We start from the raw sequence: 20,143 nt of genomic DNA, 5'->3' as shown, positions 1-20,143 counted from the left end.
CAAATTGTCAAAAATGACTGTAGAGGAGAATTGATTGCGCCAATCGATTCACCGGGAAAAATTACTAAAGAAACATATATGACGCTTTTTTAATTGTCATAGTTATTATAATTGTTATAAACAAATTAGTTGCATAATTGTTTTGATAAAGAGATAATGATCAAATTCCGTAAAGAGAGCGCATGATGTATGTAATATAACATTTTATCCTTGTTTAACTTTTGGTGATCAACAAGGATTACGTCATGCGCATTATACGCTTTTAGGAATCTATCTGACTTCTATGATGAAAGTAAAAATCTCATGAAGCTATAGAAATTTTATGGACTTCTAATGGACGTCCATCTGACTTCCATGATGGAAGTAAAACCCCATGGAGCTATGGAGGTTGGATGGATGTCTAATGGAGATCTATTTGACTTCCATGATGGAAGTAAAATCTCATGGAGCTATGGAGGTTTTATGGACTTCTAATGGACGTCCATCTGACTTCTATGATGGAAATAAAATCCCATAGAGCTATGGAGGTTGGATGGATGTCCAATGGAGATCTATTTGACTTCCATGATGGAAGTAAAATCTCATGGAGCTATGGAGGTTTCATGGACTTCTAATGGACGTCCATCTAACTTCCACCATGGAGATAAACGTCCCATGGAGCTATGGAAGGGCGATGGACATCCATTGGAAGTCAATTTCTATGTGGGAAGTGTACCTTAAAAAAGTTTAGAAGTGCTCAAAAGTAAAAATGCCTTATAACAATTTTCAGTTATTATGTATTGGCATATTAGCATCACTAAAAAACGACGGGTTACTAAACGAATAACTCCATAAGTTATTGTTAGAATACGTCATCTAATAACGGAAATAACAGAGGTAACCATATTGTCGACAGTAGCCATAATACCCTCTTCCCCTCTACAATAAGCTTTCATATAAAGTATATAGTTTTTTAATAAAATATATTATTTGTTAATATTTAATATTTTATTATATATAATATTTAAATTATATCATATTTAATATATATGTATAATACTATAACGATTAATTTAATATGCTATTTAATAACCATTTTATTTGTGAGGAAAATTCTACTCAAAATATAAATAAATAATAACGTATATTATATCGAGTAAATTTTTTCTCGGAAAAAACGTTTTGAAACGTAAATTTAAAATATAAAGAAAGTAATTATACATCTAGCAGCAAAATATATATATTTGATTTAGAGAATCATATCTGTTTACATGATTCTGTGAATCAAATACATGTATACATTAAAATTTGATTTAATTATAATTTATGAAATCCTGTAATTTTGGATTGAAATCTATTTAACAAGTGAGTGCTAGCACCACCGCTAGGTGGCCACGGGAGGTCTTTTCGTGAGTCGAATGTGGCCACAGGCGTTATATCTAGGCGTCACCGCGGCCGATTCCCCAGCTGTCCCCAGCAGTGTTGTTAGACGGGCCCGGTTTTTTGCGCATGCGTGGCTACAGTCAGCGCTGTAACTGGTGTACCGAGAAAGGGGCGCGTTGCGGGCTCGTCATATGATTAGGATAGGGTAAGGTAAATATACATCAATTTGTTCACGTTGCTTTCACTCAATTTTTTTTTTTTTCGCATTGAATATCTTTGTTGTCTCCCTCTTCTATATATCTCTCCTATATATCTTTTTTATTTGCTTAAATGTATATTTATTTTATTTTAAGTACAAGAATTTTTAAAGATTTCAAGCAACGCGAACTAATCTATTTATTTTAATATAGATTTATAAAATTCAGAGACAAAAGAAGCAATCAAAAAACGTCAGTTTGCAGAATTGGTATGGGTTACCAAAGATCTCCTTTCTGTCACTAAGATCTACTTTACTGAAGCCTCATTTGACGCGCATGCGTGAAAAACCGGGCCCGTCTAACAACACTGCTTCCCAGCTCATCACTTCCGTGAGACTTTTAGGAGCTGCTTGTTGTAATCTCAAGACGAATACTCGCTCTCATTTTTTTCAAATGTGACGTGTGTGTGGAGCGCTGTTCCACATAAATTTTTATAATTTTTATTGTAAATTTATTTTTATATGTAAATAATAATTTGTATTGTTACTTAATCTTGTACAAAAATTAAATATTTACTAATTTAATCTTTTTTTAATCTTTTTTAACGAAAAGGATACAAGAAATATTTTTTTTGTAAATTAAACATTTATTATGTTTTACATTAATGTATTCTGTTTTAATAAATCTATCTGGGTTCCAATTTGTGCGAGCGCGATCGTAAATCGCCGCACTTTGATTTCCAAATAGAAGGATAAAGGAGGAAAGAGACAAGAAGACTAGGCGCCGGTACTCGTCTCGCACGAGACGATAAGGATCGTGACGATTACGGGGAGATTGAGATCGGTGAAATAATTATTTGGAAAATTTACGGGAGTCAAACAGTTCAATATATTTATCGCTTATCACAGATACACTGCATGATCACCAAAGTGATCGAAACTTCGAATACGATAGAGTTCCGCGCCACGTGGTAATGGCGTGACCACAGGAATCTCGCCAAACGGAGATCGCAATGGTGTGCGCCGAGAGATCTCGCCGCTGGAGATCTCATGCACAAATTCTTACCGCACGTGCGAGCGCGAAGAGCGTGTTTCACAAAATCACGATTGTTCGATTCTCGCCAAACGGAGAATCTTCGAGCGCGCTCGTGGCCGCGCTGCTGCGTGATCACGATATCGACGCGTGACACTCGTCACCGACGGCGAACGCGAGCCGGTTCGGAGCACGCGAGTTTGCTCCGGCTTCTTCCTCACTCACGAAAACGCGCTGTTGATCGACGCGATCACTTTGATATCACTCGCGTGAGTCCAACTTTGCGACCGCGATCTTAGAGTGGTGGCGAATTTCGGTACACTTACACACGGCCAGAGTGCGTGTTGCTGCTCCGAAAACCCGAGGAAGAAGAAGGAAGAAGAAGCCGGAAACGAACGACTCGCGTCGTCGTATCCGTGCAGCAAAACGGGAATCGCGAGCGCTCCCCTCCCGGATATCTTCAGCGCTACGGTGATATATTGAATAACTTAGTGATTTCGCGATAAGATAATCTCGGGGAGGTGGCGCCATCCCGCGATCTAAGTAAAGCGCGCAAAGACCACGACTGTACGTCGCGGTTTCATTTTCCATCTCGAAACACAATTTTATTTTCAATCTGTCTTAACATCTGTCTCAACATTTTTGGTGCAGAAATCCCGATCAATTCGGATTACTTTTTTTTTTATAGGTTTTAATCGCACATTTAAGGCAGGTTTAATACTACTTTTACTTAGCAAATATCATTTTTTACTAGATAAAATCCTAATTGCGCAATATAAAATAATGTCCAAACAACGTCCATAAAAGTCCTTTTTATGTCCTGCCGAGACGTCCTAATGACGTCCATTTGGCGCCCGAAAGCGGTACATTGTACGTCCAAAGGACGTCTCCTAGACGTCTGCAAGGCACAATTGGTATGTCACGCTGGGCGTCAAGACATGTCGGACCTCGACGTCCATTGGACGTCCTTGTGTTGCGTGGGAAAATGCCCAACATTTCCCATAGTATATCGCAGTCGGGATCTCGTAAATCCTCAGGATATATCCCATACAGCACAGAAAATTCCAGCAACATTGCAGCAACGTTGCAATGTTGCAAATTGCAATGCAATATTACGGAGACATTGCAGAAACATAAATTAACAATATGCCTGTAACATTGCATTGCATATGCCAGTAATATTCCGGAAACATTACAATATCATAATTTTTTAATAAAGTAGTGGCAATAAAAAGCCAAAGCAAAATATTCACGTATAATAATATATTAATTTAACTCATCCATAATTATTCATCCGCATTTAGCAAACTAAGATCGGGCGACGTTACTAAATTTTCCACTGAATCTCTACATTCCCTAAGAATACAACCGTCCATATATCGACTGTAAATCGACTCATCCAAGTCAGGCTTTCAAAGTTGACTGCAAATCGACTTTGCATAGACGTCTGCCGAGACGTCTGCAGACATCCTTCAAATGTTGACTCTAAGACGTCTAGAAAAAAGCATGCGGTCCACTGGTGCTGTGTGCATCATAGTATTGTTAAGAAACATAAATATTTATATCAATAGATGAAATAGGTCCATATATGAAGAAACCTCGATCTACAGCCCAATGAACAAACAATATTTTTTAATTATTTTTTTAATAAAAATTTTTTTATATTTAATTTAGTTATTGTATTATATTGATATATATTTTCTAATTGCATCTTATTTAAACAAATAACAGAAAAGTTATTCCAGATGCTATTCTGCATTTGCAGAATTAGTAAAAAAAAGCTATAATTTTATATTTGTTTATATAAATATTGTGCTTTAATTATACATATTTCATTTTTTCGATAACGTATATTGACCTGATCTACCACCCAGATAGCACACAATATATATGATAAATATTAATAAACGTTTATCATAAATATTTTTTATAAATATTATAGAAATATTTTATAAATATTTTATATATATGACGGAAAAGATTATAAAAATCTTTATCTAAAATATTGTTAAAATATTTATTAAATATTTTCCAAAATATTTATGATAAATAAAAAATAAATATTTACAAAAATATTTATGTAAATATTTATGATAAATACAAATAAAATAATTAGTGGTATCGTTGCGTAGCTTTTCTTATTCTTTTTTATACTGTTTCGATGTATGTACTATCGGTTCCTCTTTACTGTCCTAGTTGGGAGAGTCCCAGATGCGCACAGACCCGATCGGACACCACCAATCACGTAATCTAATCTAACCCACCAACGGAAATACTCTAGGCATCGGCCGCTATAATTGGTGGTGTCCAATTGAATCTGTGCGCATCTGGGACCCTCCCTCCTAGTTTACACCAAGCACTTGATACGCGTACTATTATAGTAATTTTCTATTAAATTATCTTAATTTCGGCAATAAATTTAAAAAATAGTATACTAAACTGGTACAATATGAATCAAGATTATTAAATATATGTATTATGTATACACGCATCGTCGAAAGTAAGATTTAATAGAAAGAATTTAATAGAAAGTTACGAGTTATAGTACGCGTTTCAAGTGCTCGATGTAAGCTAGGCCACTATCGTAAGTTCCTGGTCTGTTCTTTCAACGGCATTTGAAGTGAAACTGAAAAGAACATACCAACAGCGTCACACGTGAACGCCCATCTGTGGCCGACCGGCGACCGGCGACTGAGCAGCTACTTCCTGTTCCTGTTGAGCCACGTTGAGCGAGCCATGCCGAGGTATGTCTATATCTATAGAATAGATCTGAAAGCCCTTGAGACCCTTAAGTAAATTAAGTATAATCCATTAGTAATCCTTGAGGAGGTTTAGTACATTAAATAGGCGGTGTATGCCGGGTATATATATTCCTCAAAAAAATAAATTTAAGAGAGTTGTGGCGCCTGAACTTTGTCTACCGGCGGCGTTTTTATTGATATCTACGCACGACTTAAATCCCAGAATATGTGGAAGGTTTGATGTTTGAATACCTTTCCCCACTAACGTCTAACCGAGAATGATAAGAATTGTCTATGTATATTAATATTGTAATTATTAAATAATAAATAAAATTAAAATTAATTCATAATTTTTAGTTGGATTCTACTATTTCCAATCAGCAGACAATATTTTTTTTAATATTTAAAATACACAACAATAAATATTTAAAAAATATTGTTTGCTGATGCGATTTTTAATACTAAAAAATTTTATATAAATTTAATAAAAAAAGTAAAATCTTTATTATAATAATTAATAAACATTTTTAAAATATTTACCATAATATTTTTCATAATAATTAATAAACATTTTCAAAATATTTATCATAATATTTATCATAATAATTAATAAACGTGTTCAAAACATTTATCATAATATTTATCATAAATATTTTTGAAACGTTTATAAAAAATATTTATGATCAGTCCAATCTACGGCCATAAAAACATTTATTAAATGTTTATGATAAATGTTTATAAAATATTAAAATAAATATTATAAATATTTAGTAAATGTTTTATAAATATTTTGTGCTATTTGGGCAATTATATACACATATCAGCATAAAATGTTTAGAGATCATCATGAGGGATCAATTTGCAGTGATCACGGAAGTCAAACAACCTTCACCAGAGTCGCGACTTGGATGGGTGACCGCTTGGAAATTTCCGAAAAAGATTCGCGAGATTTTTCTTTTTGCGAAAAATGTTTTTTTTAAATGTTACATAAATATTGTTTTGTTCATTGGAATTATGTGATATAATAATATTTGTGTGAATATTTTGGAAAAATGGGATGTTTTAATGCAATATTTCAAAAAGCGGGCATCTTAATGTTGTTGCAATCTTCCAACGATGTTGCAGCAATGTTTCGCAATCAAAATGCAATATTACAATGTTTCAATGAAATCATTCTGCAATGTTCCTGAAATCTCTCTGTGCTGTATGGATGTCGATAAAAATGGTTTAAGTCTATGCTAAAATCATGTAGTGGGGATACTCCCAAAATCCATAACAGAGAGATATTTTGTATTTCTGTTTAATCTTAACGTCTTTTTAATCTACATTTGAGTTGATAGAGATAAAACACGCATATATTCACGTTATGTACAATTTTTGTTTACAATTTTTACTTGCTCAAAATCTCATGAATTGCGTATTCATCAGTCTTGATAGATTATTTGTATTTATAAATACCCAAATTATATTTTGTCAATGAAAATTTAAAATATATAAAAATTGTGTGTTACATTAAGAGTGACTTTGTGACTTTAACACAAAACGACATACGTCGCTTTTCATTTACAAACTCAATAGACACTTTCCGATTCTACTCAAGAGTAAAGTCTTATTGTGTTCGAGTGTGTTAACTTGTGTCGATTTGTCTTCTAAAAGAAAATCAGCCTAAATATTTTTATTTATTTTTCTAAAACATTTTTAAGTTCATCTTTGATTAATAAGAAATATTCTTCCGTAATATCATAGAGGACACTAATTACATTATCTTCTGTTAGATTATTATATACATTTTCATCTATAAAATATATGTATAATGTATATGTAATGCTATAATTATATTCTGTAAAAAAACTTTATTTTAAACGTAGAAGTAATATTCTGTTCTTACCCTTGATTGATAAATGTCCAAATAGTTCGCAAACTCCAGATGTGAATGGCGCAGTTATGTCTTTTATACCAATTAATGGTTTTCTAACCCAAATATAAATACGTACGTCATTATACAATTCATCATTACATTTTGATTTTGCACGTGTAATATACACATTATGTGCCATTTGACGTGATTGTAAATAGTTTACTACACGAAATGTGCGAGATACAAAATCTTTAATATTTTTAAAATCAGACCATTTAAGACAAAATCCTTTTGCTGGGTAATCTACTAATAAATATATTCCAGAAATATAACTGCAAATATCCTAAGACAAAACAAATGTTAATATTTTGCAAATATTTACAGCAGGCCATTATTGAATATAATATTACCTACAATATATTCAAGAAGCATCTCATGTTTTAAATAGTATAAGTGCCAATGTAAATGATTAACGGAGGCAAGTGCACACAAACCGTTAAAAGCAGCTCTTAAAGACCTGAAGCAAAACAAATGGCACATTATTCTTTATGTCACATTTAAGTGTTTTTATGTAACGTAGTAATGATTACCATGAATTACTTAATAAACATAATTCTAATACTTTGTGAAGGCTATACTCTGTCATAATCTGTGGCAAACACTTTAAACGTTCTATAAGAAGTAAACAATGATTCTGCTCCAAGGGACTGGCATTAATTGCAACTATATTATTTGTGTCGCCATTTCCTACATCAAATAATATTTCTTGCTGTGTCAGTTTAGTGAAATTGAAACCTATAGAGCTAAAAGGTTGTAACGTAGAAGTAATCGATTCTGCGGCACGTCTATTTTGAGCTCTATCTGGATTTAACTGAAATTATTATTACATTATACATTACGGTTATTACATTACTTTTTTTTATAAATCAATAAATATACCTGTGCAAGGAATCTGTATTTTCCTTTCAATATTTTATAATCTTTTATATTCAAAATATATCGAAATGCTTTCATTTCTTCAGCTTGTTTCCATGTATGTTTCAAAACATTATCAAATGAGGACTCATTTTTTTCATATGAATTAACAACAAAATTAAAATCTTTTGTATTGTAGACAAATGTAGTAATTTGCTTATGTGAAAACATATTGCATAACAATATGATTTAATACCAAACTCATTGAGCAAACTATAAAAATAAACGTATAAAATAAATACAATAATAATGATTATGTGTGTGTGTGTGTGTGTGTGTCTCACACACACACACACACACGTGCGCGCGCGCACTCACATGCACACGCATATACATACATATACATACATACATAGGCCTAGTTTACACCTAGAGTACTTGATACACGTACTAACTAATAATTTTCTATTAAATTATCTTAATTTCGGAAATAAATTAAAAAAATAATATATTAAGTTGGTACAATATGAATCGAGATAATTAAATATATGTATTATGTATACACGCATTGTCGAAAGTAAGATAAATTAATAGAAAGTTACGAGTTAGTACGCGTATCAAGTGCTCGGTGTAAACTAGGCCAATGATTATGGACATTAATCACGAACTTAGGAATAGAGGGACGGAGCATAAAATAGTACTTTAGGCAAGAGGGGGTGTTCTCTCAGGCATGCAGGGAAAACCGTTCTCCGCTATATTGGTTTCAAAAGCTTATACATAGATATGTGTCAGTAACATCCCGTTTGCGCTGTGTTAGTGTAACAGCTATAAAGTTAGGTTAGGTTAGATACTTGAACTTATTCATCTTATTCATCAACGTTAATTTACTCTTTGAAAATAAAAATGGTAAAATGCATAGTATCAGGATGTTTCGTCACGACAAATTCTTTAGACAAATATAAAAATAAATTTCAGAAAGTATTGGAACAAAATATAAAAATTAGTTTCCTTAATATAATCTATTATTACAGGTAAAAAATTATATTAATCTTATTAATATATAATATTTTATTTTTATTAATATAAAAAAATTTTGTTTTGTTGATACAATTGATGTATGTGTTTGTTGATACTTTATTTATTTAAAGCAAAAAAGAAAAAAATTATTTTTAATTATTATTTTTTATTTTATCATAGTTTATTTTTTAATTCGTTTTTATATGTGAAATATTATTTAATATGTTTGTATACTAGTTTGTTACATTACTAAATGTATTATATGTTATTAAATAATTAAAGAAAAATTTAATGTAAAAGATTAACAAAATTTTAAACTTTATTATCCTGTATTACTATTTACGTCACACATACACCACAGTATAAGAAAGAACAGTAGGTCGATTCCGTCATAAAGCACGGCGAAAGTTGTCCTTTGCGCATGACCGAATCACACAACCAGCAATATGGCGATTAAGTTCTGATTGGACGATTCCAGCATATGGCGTCATTAACCCGAGGTTAAATTAAATCACTGCGCTCGCAAACGCTATTGGATCCACGCACAACCAGCAACATGGCTATTTTGTAATCATCATATCAAAAGTGCCGATACCGAGTCGACCTATTGTTCTTTTTTATACTGTGCATACACTGTATACGTTTTAAGTGCCTTGCACATGAAATGCATAACAAAGCATAGGCATAGCATGAGGCTTCTGGACCAATGGAAATCTTATGTAAATCAATATGGCGACTTTATGCTGGATGCTCTTTGGTCTATCGATCTTATGTTGTGCTTATGTTATATTATGCATTTCATGTGCCAGGTCCTTTAAGGGCCTCGCACATAAAATGCATAACATAACATAAGCACAACATAAGACCGATGGGCCAATGAGCATTCAGCATAAAGTCGCCATATTGATTTACATAACATTTTCATTGGTCCGTCGGTTTTATGTTGTGCTTATGTTATGTTATGCATTTCATGTGCGAGGCCCTTAAATGTGTGCGATCTTTGAAACCAACATGGCGGCCCCGCCTCTCCCCCCGCTGCGGCGAACGAGCCAGTCTGCTATATAGGTTATACACCGTCCCTCTATTCCTAAGTCCGTGACATTAATTTGATACATCAGCGTTCATATTCGGAAGATAATGTTTTATATATAATATGCATAAGATATACCTATATAAAAGACGTCTAGGATAGAATAATGGGCGACGAAACCACACGTAGTCAGAGCTATACCGTTTAAAAGAATACTTTATTTCCGCACGTGTATCGTACAGAGAACCTCGACAAACGAACGAACAATGAATGTATGAATGTAGACATGGTACAGTGCGTTGCGTTAGGTTTGTTTGCATCGCATGCTCCAAGTGATCCAAGTGCTTTTGGAGCATGCGACGCGACAAATCTGTTGATACCTGGGGTACCGATTTTAGGGATCACGTTACTTTCTTAGTTATTTTTACGTTCATGACTGAATGTCGCACGCGATTACGAATGTATCGTAGTGTTTTGACAGTTAGGCTTGGTTAGGTAACCTCTGTAACCTCAGTTTTGATCGGTGATATCTCTGAAATATTTTAAAGGAATATTTGAAAATAAAGTCAGGTTTACTAAATAAATACACGAAATGTAATTAAAAGAAAGCGGATTAATATATCAGATGAGTATTATTTTGAAAAAGTAAAATTGTTATTATTTGTCAATAAGAAATAATACTTTGTGAGGTGTTCTCCTTATTCACAGATAAAACGAAAGTTGGTGAACAAATAAAGGGCAAGAAGAAAGTATTTTGTTTGCAATGTGGCTGCGAATACGAAAGCAGAAATACAACTATTATTAAGTTGCTCATTATTTGACTGGTGAACCATATGTCACTGTCATGCAGCCTATAATGTGCAAATTTTATTAATTTAAATTTAATTATGTGCAGTATAATGTGCAAATTTATATTACAGATTGTGGTGATAATAATTATATGGGTTATGTTATTGTAGGTCATTTATATATTATTCTTAATCTGAAATATTTATTTGTTATTCTAAGTCTGGATTTATTGATTAATAAGCGGATTATCGGCACACAAAGCATCGGCAAATATTTAAACAATACTTACTTAAAAACAATACTTTCTAACATATTTAGTATTATAAAATTAATATTTAATTTGGACGATTGATTCATGATAATCTATTATTAATCAATTTACTTAATCTTTGTTCAATATCTTGAAAGTTTAAAAAATAATAAGTTAATTAATATAGTTGTAAATAGAGGGATATCTAAATTTTTTTATATGCTCGCATGTAAATGTAGATAGAAATAAGATTAACTACATTTACCTCTTCATTATTATGTTCGTGACAACCAATATCTGCCGATGCTTTGTGTATCCGCTTATTAATCAATAAATTCAGATTTGAAATAACATAAATATTCCAGATTATGAATAATATATAAATAACCAACAATGAGATAACCCATATAACTATATTATCTGTAACACAATCTGTAACATAAATTTGCACATTTTGAGCTGCATGACAGTGACATAAGGTTCACCAGTAAAATAATGAGGAACTTATAAATAATTGTATTTCTGTTTTTGTATACGTAGTCACATTGCAAACAAAATACTTTCTCCTTGTTCTTTATTCGTTCACCAATTTTCGTTTTACCTGTGAATAAGGAGAACACCTCACAAAGTATTATTTCTTATTGACAAATAATAACAACCTTTTTTTTTTAATATAATAATCGTCTGATATATTAATCCGTTTTAATCTACTTTCTTTTAATTACATTTGGTGTATTTATTTAGTAAACCTGACTTTATTTTCAAATATTCCTTTGGAATATTTCAAAGATATCACCGATCAAAACTGAGGTTACTGAAGTTACCTAACCAAGCCTAAAGGGTCTCGCACATGAAATGCATAACATAACATAAGCACAACATAAGACCGATGGACCAATGAGTATCCAGCATAAAGTCGCTATATTGATTTACATAAGATTTCCATTGACATACAGTGCTTTCCAGCTACGACACAAATCGACACTGTGTAACACAGTGTCCATTAGTGTAAGAGAGAAAATTTTAGTTGTTTCACTCACACTAATGGACACTGTGTTACACAGTGTCGACTTGTGTCGTAGCTGGAAAGCACCCATAGTTTACATCGTTAAAACTTTGGTACTCGTATTAAGTTTGGTGCGCACCAATGCTTTAATACAGGCCTGTTTACATCGAACGTGCTAACGTTTCTTACACGACATTTTTTAATATGTATCGTTTCAGAGAGACCAAATAAAATTACTTATTATAAGACCGGTCAATTAAGGTTATATTTAATAGGCCTAATCCGCTACAAAATACGTTTCAGTGTTTACATCGTCATTTGTATTATTTGGTACGTGTATCAGTTTGGTACGATACTCTTGCTTGATACGTTCGTACCAATTTGATCCGGCATCGTTTACATCGTAAGTACTAAAAATTTAGTACGAATTTGATACGAATATAATGCTTAATACGCGTATCAAGTGCACGATGTAAACTAGGCCATTGGCCTAGTTTACACCAAGCACTTGATACGCGTACTAACTCGTAACTTTCTATTAAATTATCTTACTTTCGACGATGCGTGTATACATGGTACATATATTTAATTATCTCGATTCATATTGTACCAACTTAATATACTACTTTTTAAATTTATTGCCGAAATTGAGATAATTTAATAGAAAATTACTAGTTAGTACGCGTATCAAGTGCTCGGTGTAAACTAGGCCTGTGTTACGTTTAAGGTTGTAACGAACAGTTTTCCGACCCCCCCCCCCCGGACTGCCTAACCGTCCGGCCTAACGGCAGTCAAATGACGCATAGCGCCTAATAAATATTGTAATATAGGAGCGAACGAGCGATCACTTCCGCGCTCTAATCTTCGCACGCACGCGCTCTCGTTCCCTCGCCGTCCGCAGCCACGCTATGCTAGAGTCCTATATAGGCTGCGGTCCATTTAGTACTTCTGAACGCTTTGAATGCTACGCTCTAAACGCTACGCTATGATCGGTCCACTAGTGTTACCAATATTACAATCACTACACAAGTGGACCAGTTGGTAGCAGTTGTAGCACTTGAATCAACTAGCCGCGATTTATCCAAATTTAATAATGGAATCAGTTCCGATTTTAGTAAATGTTTATAATACATTCAACGATATAATATCTTATATATATGATGATGAGGAAGAAGAAATAGAATTTTGCTTAATGAGTTATGAATCGAAGAAAATGAAGAACGCCTAAAATTGAAGGTTATGTAGAACGTATTATTCCATCTCTCACTGCTATGGAATTCAAGAGTCATTTCAGGTAAAGTCATAATTTTAATTTATTTTTTCTTGCGTAGCAGAAACAAAGAGAGTTAATGATAATAATTCCTTTTTATTGTCAATTGATATATCATGTTTAAACACGTGTGAACAAATATGGCCCCAAACAAACTATTGATGAAGCCAACAGCGGTTTGAGCGCAAATCGATATGCGGCTCAAGTCGTAATTTCCCGCCAAATATTGAAACGCTCCAGGGCACGTATTACGCATTTGTTCGGAATTGATTCCGATCGGAATTATTTCGTTTCTTACTAAATTTCTATTGTGTTTTCTAGGGAAAACGGAATAATTCCGATCGGAATTGATTCCGAACAAATGCATAATACGTGCCCAGCTAACCTATCTCCCGAGGTGAGGCAGTTAGAGCGAATCGAGAGCGAAAACGATGACGTATTGATGACGTAATAAGAGCTATTGGGAGCGTTCCGAAGCGTCAAATGGACCAGCCATATTAATGCTACAAATGCTCTGTAGCGTTTGAAGCGCTAAGTGGCCGCAGCCATAAAAAGAGAAGCGACATCGAATCCCCACTACAACCTTCAGTATCCAATTGAGTCCTCCACCGCCATTTTGGGACCGCTCAACGTCATCGAACACCATTCGTATCATTCTGCAAACAGCTGTGGTCACAATATGGCTGCTCGCTTAGCCAATCAAGTATCAATCAGATTACCAATCAGAGCTTCGGACATCAATGTCACTTCTCTCTTTATATAGGACTCTATGCTATGCGCGCGTGGTCCGAAGCGAGTAGAGTCCCTAGAAGTAGAGAGTCTGGACATCTGCCCCTAAAGCTGCGAATTCATGCAGCGATAAATCGCTGGCGACTTGGAAGAAGTGGGGGAAAAGTAATGCCAGCGTCAAGTATCTGTCGCTTTTCTCCCAGTACATATTCATGTGGCGACAAATCGCTAGCGACTAAAAATACAATAAATATAAAAAAAAGTATTAAAAAAGTATAAAATAAAATAAGTATTATTTTTATTAAAAATAATACTTATTAATCTGTAATTATTAACTAATAATTTACTGAGTTGATTGCAAAAGGCGCAATAGGCGTTTAGTGTCAATAGGCGCAATCAATTCAGTAAATTATTAGTTAATAATTACAGAGTAGTAAGTATTATTTTTAATAGAAATTGAAAAGTGAAGAAAAATGAAAGTGACAATACGTTCAAATAAGGTGTATTCTGCTGAATGTGCAAATATTTTGGGAACAGCAGTAGCAAGAGCAATTAAAAAGCGACGAATAGTGATTACAACTGCTATAATGTTGGAATTGCAAAAAACACAAGAGAAACGGCATTACAAAAAGAAGCAGTATTGGGTAGCTCCATACTCAAAAGACCGTCAGGATCATAGCTTTTTTACGTATCCGTTCCTAAACTAGTATTTGAAGATTCCATACTGCTCACGATTGTGTCGACTTGTCGCTGAAGTTCAACTAAGTTGAACAGCAGAATACACCTTATTTGAACGTATTGTCACTTTCATTTTTCTTCACTTTTCAATTTCTATTAAAAATAATACTTACTACTTTGTAATTATTAACTAATAATTTACTGAATTGATTGCGCCTATTGACACTAAACGCCTATTGCGCCTTTTGCAATCAACTCAGTAAATTATTAGTTAATAATTACAGATTAATAAGTATTATTTTTAATAAAAATAATACTTATTTTATTTTATACTTTTTTAATACTTTTTTTTATATTTATTGTATTTTTAGTCGCTAGCGATTTGTCGCCACATGAATATGTACTGGGAGAAAAGCGACAGATACTTGACGCTGGCGTTACTTTTCCCCCACTTCTTCCAAGTCGCCAGCGATTTATCGCTGCATGAATTCGCAGCTTAAAACGTCGGTGATGAATATGTCGGTGTATGTACACCCAAGGACTTTGATTCTGTCCATGGGGAAATTTTTCAAACTGAAAAGTCGCTATCTTTCTACATACTTACAGTTCATGATTAACGTAACAACCACTAAACTCTAGTCGTTTCATTAATCATGAACTGCGAGTATGTAGAAAGTGGTGACTTCTCAGTTTGGAAAATTTCCCCATGGACAGAATCAAAGTCCTTGGGTGTACAGTGCGTTGCATTGATGCCTGGGGTACCGATTTTAGGGACCACGTTTCTTTCTTTGTTATTTTTATATTCATGACCAAATGCTGCATCAACGTTTACCGCAGCATTCGTTCATGAACGTAAAAATTACCCAGGAAGGAACGTGGTCCCTAAAATCGGTACCCCAGGCATCAATGCAACGCACTGTACACCCAAGGACTTTGATCCTGTCCATGGGGAAATTTTCCAAATTGAGAAGTTGCTATCTTTCTACATACTTACACTTCATAATTAACATAACGACCAATAAGCTCTAGTCGTTTCATTAATCATGAACTGCGAGTATGTAGAAAGTAGTGACTTCTTAGTTTGGAAAATTTCCCCATGGACAGAATCAAAGTCCTTGGGTGTACGTGAGCTTTATGTGTGTGTATGTTTAGCATTGTGTGCACTTCAACGTGTTGTATGCTGTTATCGCATTGGCTAAAGAGGATTAAACAGGGATCCGTATTGATGCTGCCATTTTAGGTGCACAATCACGTGGAACCCCGAGATGTCCAGACTCTCTACTTCTAGAGACTCTAGAAGCGAGAGACCCGAGATCGAGTGGCGGGGATGCTGCCGCCGGACCATGGTGGAAGGGATAGCATGGTGTGCTCAATTTGCAGCCTTCTTTCTCTAAAATCTGCGCTCTCCGTCGTTTTTCTGCCTCTTATTCCAGAGGGCTGCCAACTGTAAAAAGTTGAAGTATTTCACTTTCTAAAGTCTGTACACCTGATATAACTGTCTTTGTCGGACGTTTTCTATTTTCACTCTGTCTCTTTTCTTGCAGATAGTTACCGCTGTAAATAAATGTTATTAAATACAACACGACACGAAAGACTAACTGCGCTCATTGTAAAAAATTAATAAAAATTAAACAGTTTGTGTAAAATATAAAGATTAATAGTATTTAATAATAAAATAATATTTGAAATAACACTACAAATATAAATATCGTAATAAATTTTACGGTAATTTTAATAATAAAAAATAAAGTTCTTAAAAATTTAAAAAACAACTATTGATATACAAGAATTTTTTCCAAAACAAGAAATAAATAGAATTATTAAGTCCACAAATCATTACAGAATATCAATTTTTTGTAAATAAAAAATTATTAAAATTTGAAGATATTTTTTCATTAAGAATGAAAAGAAAAAAATAGTTAAGATAGTTAAATTAAATTAAATAATATTCATTGATTTTATGCTTGAGCCACGTGTTGCTGTTTTTGAATGAACTGACTAAGACAATCTCTACCGACAAAATGTGTAGAAATAAGTCATTATTTTTTATGCAGGTTTCATGATAAATATAATAATTTATTATACACAATTCTTATATTATACAGTTTTTAGATACACATAATTATTTATTATTTTATACATTTCAAAGTTAAAAAGCTAAGAGCTAAAAGTTCTATTTGATTTTTTCATTTTTTTCTTGTTTTTGGTGGCGTTCAACACATTGCATATGTTTCCTCCAACCTTCGATTACTGTAATAATAAAACAAAACATCATTGTTTATTGTATATACCAAGAATTTCGTGGCACATTAAGATAGCAAATTACTATCATCAGTAATCGTTCAATGTTGTTCTTACCTTCTAAATCGATCCTTCGGTGATTCTACATCTATCATATATTCCTGTATATTCGATGGATCATCAGGGCTGACGAGTAACTCGGAAGACTGCATGTACATTTTCGTGGATAACGGAAAGCGGAAAATCTTCGGCTATGACTTTGAAGTCCATATTACTTTCATTGTCACTAAAATAGAAAACATAAATGTTACTTTGATAATGTTATGCAAAAAAGGAATGTATTTTTCAGTAATTAATACATCAATTATTATTTATTCATGTTTACCTATTTTCCGTTTTTGGTAACAATAATGTTGGAACGGCAAAAGCGACTGTCTTCGAATGTCCATAGGAGGTCGAATCTTCTTACTTCTCACAAACAAATCTTCTGTGAAGTGTGCTAAGCATATATTTGCTGAAAATTCAAATGACAGAATAATAGTTAAGTTAACTAACAATTAATAAGTTTTAATAACAATTGTCTTAGTTTACATCAAGCACTTGATGTGTGCTATGTAACTTCCTATTAAATTATTTTAATTTCGACAATACGTATAAATGTATACATGATACGTACATTTAATTATCTTGAAAGATATTGTATCAGTTTAATATACTATTCTTTAAATTTATTGCAAAAGTTAAGATAATTAAATAGAAAGTTGTTGGTTAGTATATATATCAAGTAATTGGTGTTAGGTTAGGTTGCTCTATTAAGATACGAATATTTACAATATTTTCTTTTGGAACAGTATTGGAATGTTGTGTGTGTGCCTGTGTGTGTAATACAAAATGCAATGAAAATAATGTCATTACAAAAAATTGGCTAATAATATTTAATAAGACTTACCATTCTTAATATTTTTCGGCATAAAACTCTCTCCGATTCTCTGAATTCAGCCTTCACGCATTACTGCATTTTCCGGAAATCGGAAAAAGCTTACTTGCGCTGGCAAGCATGTTTCGTTGCAATTTTTACACGATTTCACTACACAACGTACCATTTTCACTTTATTTTACAATAAAGTTTAAAAAATAACCTCAAAACACGTGTTGTTACTATGGACGCTATGAAGCAAAGACGCTGAAATTGGAGCAATGACGCTGGCGGCGCTGGTATGACAGAAAAAGACGCAATGCACGCACTCGTACGTGTGACAAAGATGCGACCATCTAGGTTCAGCAACTTTCCGACATTAAATATTTCATTTTTTCACAGTTGGCAGCCTTCAGGAATAAGAGACACTTTGCCATGAAAAGAGGCGTGGTTTAGCTAAATTGAGCATACCATGTTATACTTCCACCATGCGCCGGACCGCTCCGCCGTAACACGCCGCGCACCCCCCTCGCCTCGATTCTCGGCTATATAAGGCGACGTTCGCCGGAGGCAAGGATCTGATCCGCTTCTGGCCGGTCCGCCGAATAGAAGCTTCCCCAGGTTGCTATCGAGATCGAGCGCCTCGGTCTCTGCTAAGCCACTTAGCTAGCAACTGCTTCCGCCTCCGATCCTAGATCCGTTTCCCGACTCGTCGACCTGGGCTCAAGAATAACTTGGGCCCTGTCAAGCCACTTGACACGAAGGCGATTTTTCATCCGATCCGCCTCCCGAGTCCGACGCCACCTCACGTATGGGGGTACGGTGCTCCGTGCCTCCACCAAGCGCACTTGGCGTGAGGGGGTGTCCTCCGGCGATCATTCGCGTGGTATTAACCGCCTCGCGACGGGCCGCGCGACGAACCAACAACAATGCACGGATCCGTGTACGCGCCGCGCTCACCACACCTCGCACCGCGTCTCACCCGAGCGTCACAATAGCAAGGCCGCCGCGATTCGGGGAAAAACACCTGACGAAGTTCCGCGAACCGCGTCTCGCGCGACAGGTGTACTCGATGTAAATAGATTTCCGTGCTTTGTAGATAGTTTCCCGTACCGCGTATACCGAGCCGATAGATATATCTTTAAGTCCAAATTTCTGTATCACGTCCGTCCGCGCGCTTAGATGGTTTAAGCTCCGAACTTCTGTATCACGTCCGTCCGCGCGTTTAACTGGTTTTTGAAACCCGCGTCTTGACCACCGCCCGAGCGCAGCTCCGGATTTTCCCGAGCCTCGTACCGGTAACCGTACCGCGTACTGGTAACCACCGATGTAAATACACCGAATTTATGTGAAATAAACACACTGATATCTACCAACTTAAAACACGTCTAATTCCTCCAGGCGACCTTTCGCGCCCGTTCCTGTACCGTCCGTGCGCGAAGTACGGTCGTTACAAGGTGCCTACTAATGGACGCGTCAAATGCCGCGCGCCGCAACGCGGCAGTTCAGAGAAAACTAGATCTAGAGGCTTCTAATTCTGGGGGTCGATCATGAAACTTTTTCCCTAGGGCGGAAACGTGAAAAGTGAAAATCTTTACCATTGAAGTTAATGGAGAAATTTTTCACTTTTCACGTTTCCGCCTTAGGGAAAAAGTTTCATGATCGACCCCCTGATGCCGCTAGCCGCATGAAAGCGGCGTTGTTGCCGCGTTGAAGTGAAATAACATAACTTCAATTTTTTAGTTATAGGGCGGTATTCATAGTCGATTCTTATTTAAAGATTGTCTTAAGTAACGTCTTAAGATGTTAATACGGTTCTCTGATTGGTTGAGGACATCTTAAGGTGATACTTAAGATGATCTTAAATATAAGAATCGACCATGAATACTGGCCATAGTGAGACACAAACTGTAATAAAAAATATCTCATTGTCGGGACTGTAATTAATTTAATCAGCAAATCATGTCTGTAAAAATAAATGATTGATTCGACAATGCGATAATGCAAAAAGAAAATTAACTAATTGCATTTCTACTTACATTTCTACTTTTTCGTTGTTCATTTTTATTATTTATTATATGAAAGAAAAATAGAATAATTTTTGCATGTAAT

General features: G+C 34.6%; 1 protein-coding gene and 1 long non-coding RNA gene across 2 annotated transcripts; both read right to left on the bottom strand.

Moving 5' to 3' along the window:
• Positions 1–6,616: 6,616 nt before the first annotated feature.
• LOC105198366 (GDP-D-glucose phosphorylase 1) lies at positions 6,617–10,420 on the bottom strand. The gene is made up of 6 exons (XM_039452490.1): positions 10,291–10,420; positions 8,130–8,378; positions 7,781–8,061; positions 7,605–7,707; positions 7,221–7,533; positions 6,617–7,127 (listed from the first exon to the last, which is right to left on the bottom strand). Exons 2-6 carry the CDS (start codon positions 8,334–8,336, stop codon positions 7,012–7,014), a joined length of 1,020 nt encoding a protein of 339 aa, XP_039308424.1. The 5' UTR covers positions 8,337–8,378; positions 10,291–10,420; the 3' UTR covers positions 6,617–7,011.
• A 6,651-nt stretch (positions 10,421–17,071) lies between these two features.
• LOC120358423 lies at positions 17,072–17,596 on the bottom strand. The gene is made up of 3 exons (XR_005575384.1): positions 17,501–17,596; positions 17,233–17,401; positions 17,072–17,124 (listed from the first exon to the last, which is right to left on the bottom strand). It is a non-coding gene; the product is annotated as an uncharacterized LOC120358423 (long non-coding RNA).
• Positions 17,597–20,143: the final 2,547 nt, after the last annotated feature.

This window comes from Solenopsis invicta, chromosome 8, assembly GCF_016802725.1.
Source record: "Solenopsis invicta isolate M01_SB chromosome 8, UNIL_Sinv_3.0, whole genome shotgun sequence".
Classification (NCBI taxonomy): domain Eukaryota; kingdom Metazoa; phylum Arthropoda; class Insecta; order Hymenoptera; family Formicidae; genus Solenopsis; species Solenopsis invicta.
The sequence above is the reverse complement of the archived record's forward strand: the minus strand, read 5'-3'. Positions and strand labels throughout refer to the sequence as shown.

Excerpts from the sequence above, each read along its gene's own strand:
- LOC105198366 (XM_039452490.1), bottom strand. The coding sequence starts at position 8,336 with ATGTTTTCACATAAGCAAATTACTACATTTGTCTACAATACAAAAGAT. Across the intron at positions 7,708-7,780 it reads TGTTTATTAAGTAATTCATG|GTCTTTAAGAGCTGCTTTTA; the intron begins GTAATCATTACT and ends GTTTTGCTTCAG. Across the intron at positions 7,534-7,604 it reads AGATGCTTCTTGAATATATT|GATATTTGCAGTTATATTTC; the intron begins GTAGGTAATATT and ends GTTTTGTCTTAG.